The 14,320-nt window shown below is 31.0% G+C and overlaps 1 protein-coding gene across 8 annotated transcripts; it reads right to left on the bottom strand.

Moving 5' to 3' along the window:
• Positions 1-8,681: 8,681 nt before the first annotated feature.
• LOC149144909 (uncharacterized) lies at positions 8,682-13,362 on the bottom strand. Of its 8 annotated transcripts, none has more exons than XR_016264582.1 (4): positions 13,004-13,362; positions 12,701-12,967; positions 11,266-12,507; positions 8,682-11,024 (listed from the first exon to the last, which is right to left on the bottom strand). XR_016264582.1 is itself a non-coding variant. In XM_089448748.1 (3 exons), exons 1-3 carry the CDS (start codon positions 13,237-13,239, stop codon positions 12,477-12,479), a joined length of 441 nt encoding a protein of 146 aa, XP_089304874.1. In that variant the 5' UTR covers positions 13,240-13,362; the 3' UTR covers positions 11,225-12,476. The 8 variants fall into 8 exon arrangements, 2 of the variants coding, with proteins under 2 accessions (XP_089304874.1, XP_089304873.1); XR_016264587.1 differs by lacking the exon at positions 8,682-11,024 and having other exon boundaries at positions 11,225-11,937; positions 12,376-12,507; XR_016264586.1 differs by lacking the exon at positions 8,682-11,024 and having other exon boundaries at positions 11,225-12,269; positions 12,376-12,507.
• Positions 13,363-14,320: the final 958 nt, after the last annotated feature.

The following is a 14,320-nucleotide window of genomic DNA, read 5'->3' on the forward strand; positions in this document are numbered from 1 at the left end:
AATTATAAAATTAAAAATATTGTTATCATCAAGAGTATTAAAAAAAATAGTGTTTAGAATCGAATTGAAAAAAAAAAATGAAAAATACAGTTTAACAACAAAAGAGACTTAAAAAAAATAAAATAAAAAAATAGTGTTTAGAATGGAATTGAAAAAAAAAAATGAAAAATACAGTTAAAAAAAAAAAATAGTGTTTAGACTGGAATTGAAAAAAAAATGAAAAATACAGTTTAACAACAAAAGAGACTTTAAAAAACATAAACAAAAAATAATTAATAAAGTATGAAAGATAAAATAATAAGAGAAAATAGAAAAAAAAAAGTATAAAGACTAAGTGTTAGCCTAAAATAAAATAAAATGATGTAAAAAAGGTAAATAATAATAATAAAATATAAAACAATAAAAAAAGAGGTAGTGGAAGACTAAGAATTATTAAAGATTAAGGTGAAAAAATGTAAAGAGTGAAACAAATATTTAAGTGAGTGAGAATAAAAATATATCATGGAATGAAGGTGATAACTTAGAATAATAATGTTTTTGGCAATAAAAGATTAGAATATATATATCAGGGATAGTAAAGATAGATTTTGATAGATTTTAGTATAAGAAGGTGAATTTAAAAAAAAATAAATTGAAAAAAAAATTAAATTCTTAATTTTTGGCTTCACTAAAAAGTGGATTACACATAGATACATAAAAGAAATGACATGCAAAAAAAAGGTTTACATATTGTTGTTCAATATAAAATATTGTAGATGGATGTTAATGAATGTTGAGATACTAAAGCAATTGTCCAGTAAATGAGAATAACTAAGTTTAGATTTAAATATGAAAATTAGTATCTTGGAGCAATATCATAACAAGAAGATAGTCCAGCTGATATAGAAATAGAAATTGACATAAATTTAGAAATATAAATAGAAATTAACATATAATCTAGAATTAATGCATTGATTTCAGCATATAAGTGTTGATAGATACTCTAAAGAAGAATAAGTGACATCTATGTATGCAAACAATGATATGTTTTGAATTCAACAAGAAGAATTGGAATAAGAAAAATGCTACTATATTCTAAACATAATCTACCAATGGATTCATATGGCTACCTAAATTAACAATATTGCAATAGACAAATAAAATGAGTGAAAAGGAAGAAGAACACCATTTCTAATCACAATACTAGCCCATGAATAGTTAGTCTATTAATATCTAAAAATATCATTTATGTCTCTTTAACAATAAAAAAATTAGATAGAGATGTGCAATTTAGAAAGAAAAAAAAAATTCTAAGAAATTTTATTTCAGTCTACATTTTACACCATTTCTAGATCAATGGATTTCAAAATTCACATGTACCATGAAATCAATGCATTGATTTTAGTGTGTACATGTATTAATAAAGTACTCTCAAGAAGAATAAGTGAGTATGCAAACCATCAAATGAAGTAACAAGAGAAATTAGAATTAAAAAAATGTCACTATCTTTTGAACATAATTTGGTAACATGATTCTCTTGGTTGCAAATCAACAACATTGCAATTAAGACATAGAGAGAATGAAAAAGAAGATGAAAGCCATTTGTAATCACAACCCTATCAAAGCCTATGAATACTAGTTCGTCCTTTAACATCTGAAAATATCATTTTTCTCTTTAACAATAAAATGGTAGACGTAGATGTTTAAGTCGACCAACATTTTTAATGCAAAGAACATTTGATTTTAGTGTAATGCATTGATTTCAGTGTATATTTTTATCATTTTTATATTAACACATCTAGAAATTAATATGTACACTAAAATCCATGCATTAGAATTTAAACAAAAATAGAATTTGATATTCAAATTTAAATTAATGTATACAATAAAATCAATGCATTGATTTCACTATACATTTTACATCATTTATTAATGAAGATATTTAGAAATTGACATGTACACTAAAATAAATGCATTAGTACTTGAATAGAAATAGAAATAGAAATAGAAATAGAAATAGAAATAGAAATAAAAACATAAATAGATATAGAAATTGAAAGTGAAAATGAAATTCAATAAAATTAAAAATTCAATTGAAACTGCCATGTACATTGAAATCAATGCATTTATTTAAGTATATATTTTTCATCATGTCTACTTCTACCCATATACAAAGACATCTACACTAAAAATCATTATATTATAAATTGAATAAAAATTGGATGTGAAAGTGAAATTGACATTGAATAGAAATTGATATTAAAGTGAAATGGAAACTTAAGAGTAATTGAAATTGATATGTACATTAAAACAATGTATCAGAAATTGACAAATACAATGATATCAATACATTAAAAATTAATAGAAATTAAAACAGAAATAGAAGTTGACATTTACACTAAAATCAATGCAATAATTTATGTGTACATGCATTGATCTCAATGTAAATTTTTCTTGATTCAACATCTTTAATTTATTTTTATTAAATTTATTCTTCCTGTAATTCTAGAAATATGTTTTTAAATAATATTTTATATGTTCTCAACAGACTAAGGAAACTAAGCTTAAATGATCATATTCATCTTAGACATATACTTAAATATAATCTTATCCTCTACAAATTGTGGCACTATACTAAGAACTAAAGAAGATATATTGACATTGATCCTTCTTAAGTAGATTGAGAAGGATTCAATATATTAATCATTTCTTTGCTATTATCCAGTGCCTTCATCACTAAACATTGTTTCTTTGATATTATTTGGATTCATAATGATAAATTTCGAAGAATCAAGTTCATGTCTCACACACACACACATCAACAAATGATCATCATTGGAACTAACAAGCCCATCTTATCTTCAGATATATCATATATCAAGAGGGATCAAATCCCTTGAGGTGCAAACCCAAGTTTTGCACTCTTAAAAGAAGGTTTGCACCTCGAGGAATTTGATCCCTCTTGATGCATGATATGTCTGGAGTTAAGACAAATCTACAAAAAGAACATTTTTTTAATTCAAAAAGTTTTCAACTTCATCCATATCAATGCATGATACTTTTGAAATTAAAAGGAATGTGTGCACACACACACACAATGTGTCAAGTCCAAATTAAGCAGGAAATCACTTACACATATTTCTCATACTATGAATATTTATATTCCATATTGAGAGTTTTTTTTTCAAATTAGAAATCTCCCTCATATTAAAAAGTTATATATATATATATATATATATATATATATAAACGACTGTGAGATTTTATATTATAAGAGATCAGGTTTGCCAGCCAGAACCTGTTACATCAATTTCTTCATCTATATCTTCCACTATACAAGTTTTCCAAAGAAGTCTTCTTACTTCCCCTCCTTTGGAGCACACTATTCTATATAAACTATTATATGTATATACTCGCCAAAAAACTCCTAAAAATTCTATGTATCAGCAATACATAAATTAATAGTTATTTTGGTTTTATTTTGCTGTGACTTATGGTTTTTCTTGGTGCTCAACATTTTTCCATTTCTTCCCGATTTGTATCCATCCGATGTTTTCTTTTGATTTTGAATGAAAAATCCTAATTATGGTTATTGAGATCTTCTTCGTCTGCTTGGTCTACCCAAGAGGTTGCTTCTCCAACTTTATGCATGTTTTCTTCCTATGTGAGTCTATATTCCACATGTTTTAGTTGTTCTTCCTCTTTTCCTGAGACTTGAGGATCCTCTTGTGTTTCTCCCTGTTTCAATTCTCGTGTAACTTCTTTGTTAGCACCAACTTCACATATGTTTTTTAATTCTTTCTTCCCTTGATTAATCCCCATTGTGTTTGCTTTTATAGTACCTTCTTCAAATTTATTTTCTAAGACTTTCAATTCCTAGTCCTCATCCTCTTTATATATTGTATAGTGATCACCCTTCACTCATTTCCACCAATTTAACCTCTGATATTTTCTCTGATCTTTATTTCCATGCCGATTGCCTTGTTTTTAAACACATGCCCTATTTCATAACATGCTCTGCACCTGAAATCAACATTTTCGTAATCTAACTTTTGAGCCCAAACATAGTTTGGGGCCTTCAAATGTATTTTAGCAGGAAACTTATTGAAGTCCATCTCCACACAAATGTGGACATCAGTTATTTTATAATAATACTCAATATCCAAACATCGACAACAAAATTTTCCAATAGTGTTCCCAATAGATGTTAATGTTTAAATGTTCAACAAATGCAATGGGAGATTCAAGAGTCCTACCCAAATTAGATTAGTGGAGAATGAAGTTTCTATTGGATCGAAAGTGGGAGACCACGGTTGCATGAATAAACCAGCATTACCCTAAAACCGTGGACCATATCTGCAAATAACCTTCATATCCTCGATGTTGTCAAAGGCAGCAACGAAAAAATCCTAAGCCATGGTGTACAAATATTCAAGTCATTTGATATATGGGGGTCCCTTGTCCCACAAACAAGGGGGTCTCATACACCAATTTGGTGTCTGGCTTGGCTGTGACCTTAAAAATAGATATTATTATTTTTTATTATTATTATCAAGAGAAAGAATTTCTTGAATTGTTGGGAGGGGAGATCCTAACTTCAAAATGGAGTTATAAGAGGCAGAAGATGAACGTGCTGACGACATGCCAACAATAGGGATCGTCTCCATCACAGAGACATCAAGATTCATCAATGTTCCAAAAATTGTTGAAATCGGCAAAAGATCACTCAATCTAAACATAGATCGACGGACTAAAGAAAAACCCTAAGCACCGCTAGGGTTTTTCAAATTTCCATGCTCTCTCCTCTCTATTGCTAAAATCTCTCACACATATAATAAATAAATAAATAAAAATTCAATAATAATTTATAACTCTATTTATAAAATTATATATTGAAATAATTTAATTATACTCCATATTAAAATATTTTAATTTTTAAAATATATTAGGTCAAATTTTAAGTTTGATATTGAAAAATTAACATCTTTCTCTCCAACTAAGTTCTAAAAAACACATTTCAACATGATAAATAACTTTAAAACTAAGTTCTCAAAAACACCTTTCAACAATTACAAAATACTTTATTAAAAAAAATATTATAACAAATCTCCTCTTACATTTAAATAAAAAACCTTAACAAAGTTCTAAAAAACACATTTCAACATGATAAATAGCTTTAAAACTAAGTTCTCAAAAACACCTTTCAACGTGATAAATAGTTTTAAATAAGAAAAAGACGACCATCATTTTAATTATTAATAATATAATTACAAAATAATTTACTTTATTAAAAAAAATATTATAACAAATCTCCTCTTACATTTAAATAAAAAAACTTAACATAATGTAATGAACGTTTTTTTCGTATAATTTATTAGTGCAGTGAGAGAGGTATAACATAATTTTATGTTAAGTGAGAGAGGTAGTACGATGGTAATTTTATGTTAAGTGAGAGAGGTAGTACGATGGTAATGATTTTTATTTGTATTTATAAAATATTTGTATTAGATTTATCTAGAGAGATTATTTTTTTATTTTGATTTTTTAGAATGTTTAGAGAATTTAGAGAATTAAATCCGTGACATTTTAATAGCGAAAGTATTTTAACAATGCGGACTCAACTGATTAATCTAATCTAATTCTCAAAGCTAGAAAATGTTGTGGTATTAGTTAAATGAATATTAAATCTAAATATATACAATACTCAAATTAGATACAAAATAAAATTTGAAAATTATAAAATAATAAATTTATTCAATTCAATTTATTATATTATAATTTTTTTTAATAAAATTAAAAACAAATTTTTAATAATAAAAAAAATCATAATATACATATTACATTAAATAAATTTAAGTAATAATAATTTATATACGTAAACATAATATTCTCTAAATTTACCCATATAAAAAAATCAAATTTCTTAATATATAAACTTTAAACGATTATATAAAAATACTTTTGTAAATTCAAATTATTGGAGGCTAATTACAAAGGCATCATTAAAAAATGCTTTTGCATGTAAATTCAAATTATTGGGAGCTAATTATAGAGGCATCATTAATAAAAAATGCTTTTGTAAATTCAAATGATTGGAGGGTAATTACAAAGGCATCATTAATTATTTACTTGACTTTGTTAGGGGCTGTGTTTATCACCCAATTACGTAGCATTCAATAATATTACCATGAGTAATATATTAGATTATTAAACCAACAATGTTCATATATAATGACATATTAATTTGTATACCAATAACATTAAATACTGTGTAACCAAACGAATAAAGACAACCCTGCAACTGGACCCGCATAACTCTATCTACCGGCTTACGGTCAAGGTGCACGACGCCAATTTTGGGTAACATGTGCAGTGATTTCCACAAAAAATTAAAGCTACCTATATCAATGTGGACTGGCGTACTGTACTGAGATTAAACAAAAAACAAGACAGGGTACTGACTATTAATGGAAGGAGTAGTTTTTAATGCGACTTTTTGAAAGTTTTTCTGGCGATTTTTTCCGGTGAAAATCCGGCAGTAATTTATTGGAATCCAAGTTTGATAGCTAATTTCTGCACAATGAAACCGTCCCAGGGGTTTTTCAGGGTGCATGGAAGACCATGTGTTACTCTGACATATCAATGGAGGCTTGCTAACTAGTAACACTTATGGAACAGAAATAAAGACCGATTACTATCAATCAAAAACCAAGGCAGGGTACTATCTTGACAATTAATCAAAGACCACGTGCTACACTGATTTCTTTCAGTTCTATGAGTCTTCAAAGGCAAGTGCTGGCAGGCAGGACAGCTGGAGATTTTAAATTCTGAATAAATATAAATATGACATTTTCACAGCTCTATAAACACTTTGCAATCATGGCATGAGATTGTACTTTCATTCTTTATCAAAAGAAACTCAATAAGATTGTTTTCTTGTTCTTACTATTTGTTTTGGATAGTGCAGTTTAATTTACTATTATATTTGTTTTAGGGAAATTAATGATGAGATGGTAATTTTTTAATGGTTTATTTATATATATAATTAAAAAATAAAATTATATATTTTTTGTTTTTAAATGCAGAAATAAATTTAATTTTTTTTAAATTGAGACATTTTATGATATAAATTACATAATTCAAATTTACATTTTTAATATATTTCTATTAGATTTTTTGATAAATTTGACTTAGAACCTATGTTAAAAAAGGCCAGAAACATAAAATTTACACTTAAAATTTTCTTTTCTAAAGAAAATTATCATCTTTATGGGTGTTTATTTTGAAACAGATTTTTTAGAATTTTGATTTAATTATCAATATATATTATGGAATATTTTTAATAATAGTGATAGACAAAAAGTTGAGATCTATTTCAAAAGCAGTTGTCTTTTATTCTCTTTTAAATAAATTTATTAATTAAAAAAAATCATATAAACAAGTTTGATTTTAAATGAGTTATGGCTTTTGGAGTATGTGGTATTGATAATCCATGGTATTGACTCATGGTATATAACAAAGTATGTTTACAGCTCAGAAATATTCATGATTAAGAGGGCTTGAATCTCGATCATTAAAAGTTTTGTTACATGCTTTTTTAAATTTACATACGCTTAATTCATATATTAGGTTTTTTTTGTATAATTAATAATAATTATTATTATTATTTAAAATAAACTTATAATTTAATTATTTTTTATGAATTTTTTAATCTTTACAATGTGAAATATATTATAAAATTTCTATTTTAATGTTTAGTATTGACTAATTTCTATGAACAATTACCAACTATTTAATTTATATGACTACCGTAATATATAAATGTTTAAATACCAATCTAGATCAATCTTAACTCTGGATCTATCAAGTGCCAAGAGGGATCAAATGTCTTGAGATGCAAAACTCTTTTAGAGTGAAACTAGATTTGATCATCTCAATGTTTAGTAGATCTAGAATTAGGATGGATCTAGGCTGGTTTAATTATTAATAATTATCCATTTTATTTTATTTTATTTTTATGTAATTTGACTCAACCAAAATATTTTAATTAATAATTATAATTATTAATTTTATTTTTATATTTTATTTACTTTTTAATTTTATTTTATTGTTATGTAATTTGATTAATAATTATAATTATTAATTTTATTTTTATATTTTATTTACTTTTTAATTTTATTTTATTGTTATGTAATTTGAGTTTACATTACATTATATCATACCACATAACATAATATAATGTTACAATATCTCTTCCACATTGAATTAGAAAAAACTCTAAACACACTTAATTTTTTTTTAACTATTTATTTATAATATTTGAAAACTCTATATATATATAATTACAAATTTCTAAAATTCATACAAACTAAATATAATGAAAAATAAACTGATAAAGTTTTCTAATAAAAAAAACAAAGAAATACACTTTTTAAAACCACAAAAAATACTCACATAAACTACTCTTTTCTCCCAAGAGAGAGATCAATTAAGCTAAGAAATACACTTTTTAAAACCAAAAAGAAATACTAACATATAAACTACTCTTTGCTACCATGGGAGAGATCAATTAAGCTACCCTACCAGTACTGATTCTCGAGAATGTTGTGTTGTTCAGTCACATCTTATACTGTATTTAAACAAGGGGAGCTGCGACGCAGCGAGTCCCTGCACATAGTTCTATCTAGCCCCTACGACAGCCGGCTCACCAGCACGAGATAGCCGGCTCACCAGCACGAGATAGCCTGTTAGGCCGAACGCCCAAGAGCAGAGATCCTAGTCTTGAGTGTTTAAAAGAGCTAAGAGAAAAAAATTGAGACAGTTGAAAAGACACTACAAGTCAAAAACCTGATTGACATTATGGACAGATAGTGTACATTTTGTGATCACATTGTCCGTTGGTTCTTGTATACAGTCTAAGGGAAGAAGAGAGAATCACACGGTATTTTGTTATTGACTGGATTGCCATTGTGTTTCTAGCTAGTTGTGTGCAGGTTCGAACTAAGAAAAGGCTCACTACTAGGAGAAGACAGAAATCCTTATATGGCACTGGACAGAGAGCTTCGACAGTCAAAATTATGCCGATTTTCCACTGCAAATACCTGAATTTTCAACGTGAAAATAAACATAGTATATACAAGTATGACAATCTTATACAAAATTTAGAAGCAATGACATTCTTATGAGAATCATTGTACTTATTGTATCACACAGAAATCCTAGAAATCTTACATTGTCCAGTGGAGACACTGAATTTGGTTCTCCCTGGGCATCCAGCAATTACACGCCCCCGTGTCAAAGTTCACTACGGTGGCTTTGTATTCATACACAGCTCCCTTGTCCAACGTCTGTTTGCACATAGAAACTGGCCCATGAGGGGTGAAACATGTTACTTTGGGGATTTGAACCTTGGTGAGAGGATTAACACTAACACTGGTTGAGGTTTCAATGCGGCCTTTTGCAGTGGAAACTGCACTATCTTTCTAGGAGAAGCAGTGCTGGGCAGCACACAGAAAGCTGTAATGTTCTGCGGTCATTCATTCACATCCGAGGCATAAAATTTCGCTGCACCTTTTGCATAATTTCACCTCACCTTTGACTACTGATCTTTGTTGTTTGTATAATTCTGCTTGAATGTCATTTCAAAATGTGTAAACACAGAAAACGAACTGGGATTTGTAGGATAAGCAGAGACATAAGTTTGGCAATGAAAAATCAGTACTAGAAAGAAAAACTGACAAAGGGAATAGCATGACGTTGTATAAGAACAGATTCTCCTTAAAATAAGCTTTTTCTCAGTGTTCCAAGCAATTATTCATTTTGTCTTTGATTCATGATATGTATATCCACAACGAAATTCGGAGTAACTTGAGAGAAGTGTAACAGTAATAAGTAATTATACACCATCCATTTGTCGGTTGCTATATTAAACAACCAACAGTAAAACCTAATTATCAAACAGTTCAAGTTTAAGTTGTAGCTCATAGACACACGTTTCTGTCACTAGTTTGAAATCTACCCAACAAAAAATTGAAGGCATGGAACATGAGCAGCGGCTTAAAAGGTTTTGAAGCCAACCTGTAGACCAACCGTCATATTCAACAGAGAAATTTTAAGTTGTAGCTCATAGACACACGTGTCTGTCACTAGTTTGAAATCTACCCAACAAAAAATTGAAGGCATGGAACATGAGCAGCGGCTTAAAAGGTTTTGAAGCCAACCTGTAGACCAACCGTCATATTCAACAGAGAAATTTTGTTTGTTCCAACATTTAACTTAACACTATAGTCCTGACCATTAAAGATGACTCTCTCTTACTTGGTGGAAGTGCCCAACGGACGTAACAACAGGATCACCACTAACTAAAGCAGTCTCACAGAGCTTTATGGCTTTGTGTAATTCCTTAATATGGCCCCATTTTGGCTGTCTAATCAGCCTTGCCAAAGACAAAGAGTCGAAAGCAACAGGTTGTCTTCAAAAGTCAGAATCCATTTCACTATTCACAAGGCTGGATATTGAAAGGAAAACGCAAGTTGCTTGCAATATACTTATGTTGTACTATTAGTGTGTTTTAAGTATCTATCTGTCAATATTGTTCCACAAGAAGAATGTTCTCTTATTAGGCGCACTGGGCCGAAGGATTTCCACATGTTTAGGTGTGTTGCCAGCTTATGTGAAGCATCTCTACAGGCACCTACTTCATACACAGGAAATGCAAGATCAACTCTAGACATCTTGGGTCACTGGGGACTTTGTCTTTCTCCACCCAAAAACCCTTAACGATACTAAGATGCCATAAAATCTCCATGCTTGGTAAAATTAGTATGATACAAGAAGCAGGAATAAAAGTAAAACCCAAAAGCAACAAGAGAGGTATTAGTATGAATTGAACTTGCCAACGTAGCCAGAAAAAAAAGCATGAAAATGATTAACCTGAGTCCACAAAGTAGAATAGGGGTGTAAATAATCCATGACAGTAAGAAATTACCTCAAGAAAATAGGATGAATGTCACTTTGACAATGAGAGAAATCCAGTAAATGGCCACCTAGTTACACTCAACACCAACCGACATACTCAGTGCGTTTTTGCCGAAATCAGGAAAGGAAACTCAAATGAACAACTTGCCAAGTGAGAGTGAGATGTTATTACTTGGCCATATTGGGCGCGTTGGGTAAGCACAAATGTAACGCCCACTTTATGATATAATTCCAACATTTTCTATGTAGTAGAGGAACAATACTGAAATACCCTAAATAAACTATTGTTATAAGATATTAATAGCTTACCGAAGCCGAGATGGCAAGAAGGCCTGCAAACCCGACTAGAATTAGCAGTAAACGAAGACTGAAAGGAAGGGTTGCCATCCCTGATACTCAAACAGCTTAGTGACCTCTAACTTGTAAGTAAAGCAAATCATACACTGAGCTCCTGTGAATTGAAATGGCGAAGGGTGAAGACATTATATAGAGGGCGAGACTCTATAATTGAGCCGACGATAAAGACATTCAGTCCTGCCATGTTGCTCTCAACCAACCTATCTTATCCACAGCTCCAAATTCATGTGGTACATTCGAGTGGAGGAAATTAAAAGAGATGACCAAATTAAAAGGCCCTCTAGTGCACTGCTTGCAGTAGTTATATTGTGCTGAAGACTGCTAACACCTTCATCTTCATGATCTTCATCAGAATTGGCTAGCGTGGATTTGGAACCCAGAAACCTCTGAATTGGCTAGCGTGGATTTGCAACCCAGAAACCCATCAAACGAACATGCAGCAAAACATATTCAACGAAATGACAGAATTTAATACAGGAATTTTAACCCAACCTGGCAAATTTGACCCTCAAGGATTTGATGAAGAACAAATAAATACCAAATGACTTTCACAGCTGTTTAATCAACGATCCAAATAAAGCCTGGAAGCAAAATCAAGAACTGACCGACAGTATACTCCTTCGCCTGCCCAAAGAAGAAAATAAAAGATTCACATCAGTGCCAAAAATTTCAACACAGAAATCGAAAATACATAAATTGATCTGCAAAAGAGCGTCAGTTTGACGACCAATCTCAGCGTCGGCCCTCAATCCTGACAAAATTCTTTTTAATCTGCTGCTCTGCTGTGAAAAGGGCATAGACCCAGGCAAAAGATCATCTCGCCTGGCCCCCAGTTTACGTAAAAGGCCCTCTAGTGCACTGCTTGCAGTAGTGATATTGTGCTGAAGACTGCTAACACCTTCATCTTCATGATCTTCATCAGAATTGGCTAGCGTGGATTTGGAACCCAGAAACCCCTGAATTGGCTAGCGTGGATTTGCAACCCAGAAACCCATCAAACGAACATGCAGCAAAACATAATCAACGAAATGACAGAATTTAATACAGGAATTTTAACCCAACCTGGCAAATTTGACCCTCAAGGATTTGATGAAGAACAAATAAATACCAAATGACTTTCACAGCTGTTTAATCAACGATCCAAATAAAGCCTGGAAGCAAAATCAAGAACTGACCGACAGTATACTCCTTCGCCTGCCCAAAGAAGAAAATAAAAGATTCACATCAGTGCCAAAAATTTCAACACAGAAATCGAAAATACATAAATTCATCTGCAAAAACCCTGCTAATTTCAGAGGGCAAGGCAATAAACTATGTGAATTTGCAGTTCTATTATCTTCAAACAAATTTAGCAATTTCAGAACAAACACGGAAATCAGACAAATACCTATATCTGTGGGGTAGTCGTGCATCTTTCAGACCAGTCAGGGACTGTTTAGATACCGGTTCAGGTAACAAAGATGACTCTGGAAGAAAAATCCTGATCGACAGATTTGTGAGGGCATCTATGTGTATGTCCTTGGTCGCAATCCCATCGACGAATGCAGCATTTGCAGGCACGTTGCCTGATCCAGACCTCGATGTAACCCCTTGCCCAGCATCATGATCGACCACTTGCGCTTGGTTCTGGACACCTCCCGCCATGCACGGACACCTGCACACCTGCAGCACGAACACCCGTTCACATCACCTGCAGCACGAACACCCGTTCACATCAGACCTTACCATACCCTGCAAACAAGATACCCTGCAAACAATGTTAACATTAACATGGGCGGAAGTAATACTAACATTAAAACCAGACACCGTGACCGTTAGCGAAAAATGCACCGCGCTTATAACTTTTAACCTATGGTCGAGCCTCTTCCGCTTCGGGAAGAGGCCAAATAAGATGGCCAAGCTAAGGTGCAAATAGAACTTAGGCATATCCCGCTCTCACCGCGAATGGAACTTAGGAATACCCCGCTCTCACCGCCATATAACAGAGAAAGAAAGCCTTGAACTAATGCTAAATCCCGGCATAACGATTACTATAGTCCCTGCCGGATGCCAGATGGCAGGGACTAATAAGACTGAGTGGTGCAGATGCTATAAATATTATTTCAATGCAAGAGGATTGATGCTACTTTTCCATGACATATGCTTTACGGAACACCGACCCCAGCAATTTAAGTATTGACATTGATGAATGTGAGGGATGTGTCTCTTCATCCATACCCATCCAAATTCTGAATGTAAGGAGTGTGTCTATTCATCCATATTTATCCAAATCCAAATATGTACTATTTAATTCTGAAGGTAAGGAGTGTGTCTATTCATCCATATTTATCCAAATCCAAATATGTACTATTTAATGTTGTGATGGATGATATATAAATTATTTATCCAACTATACAATATTTATTGTTATATGAATGATCTATAAATCATTTAAATTTGAATGCTGAATTACTTTTATTGATACACTATATGCCTTTTATATCAACATTAAATACATATTACATAATTAGTAAATATTTATATTATTTAAAGCCTAGGGGTTGGAAACAAAGACGAAGTCATAATGGTTGTGGTTTTTTTCATTGGGAAGAAACAACAGTTGGCTTTACATGAGATTATTTTTGCTTGCAAATACTCTCTATAGTTGATAAAAGTTTTATAGTTTGTGTTTTGTTTAATTATAGGTGATATTTTTATAGGTTTTTTAAGTTTTTTTTTGTGTTGAACAAATCATCTAAAATATGAAAGAAATAAATGGTTGGTTTTGATGGAAATTAAAAGAATATCAACGAATTAAGTGAGTATATTAGACATGATTAAAGACCATTGTTAGACCCCAAATTTGTAGGTTTTTCTTTTATACACTAGAACATTAAAACCTATCTAACTAGGTTGAAGTCATCCTTTAGCATAACCGACCATAAAAATACAAAGTGGGAGTCTGAGGGTATGGCTAATCATGAATGATGAGAATGAAGCAAGAGGATCATTCTTTGAGATCGTTATA

Source organism: Pinus tabuliformis, chromosome X (assembly GCF_031772625.1).
Source record: "Pinus tabuliformis cultivar Carrire ecotype Pingquan chromosome X, CPIR1, whole genome shotgun sequence".
Taxonomy (NCBI): Eukaryota; Viridiplantae; Streptophyta; class Pinopsida; order Pinales; family Pinaceae; genus Pinus; species Pinus tabuliformis.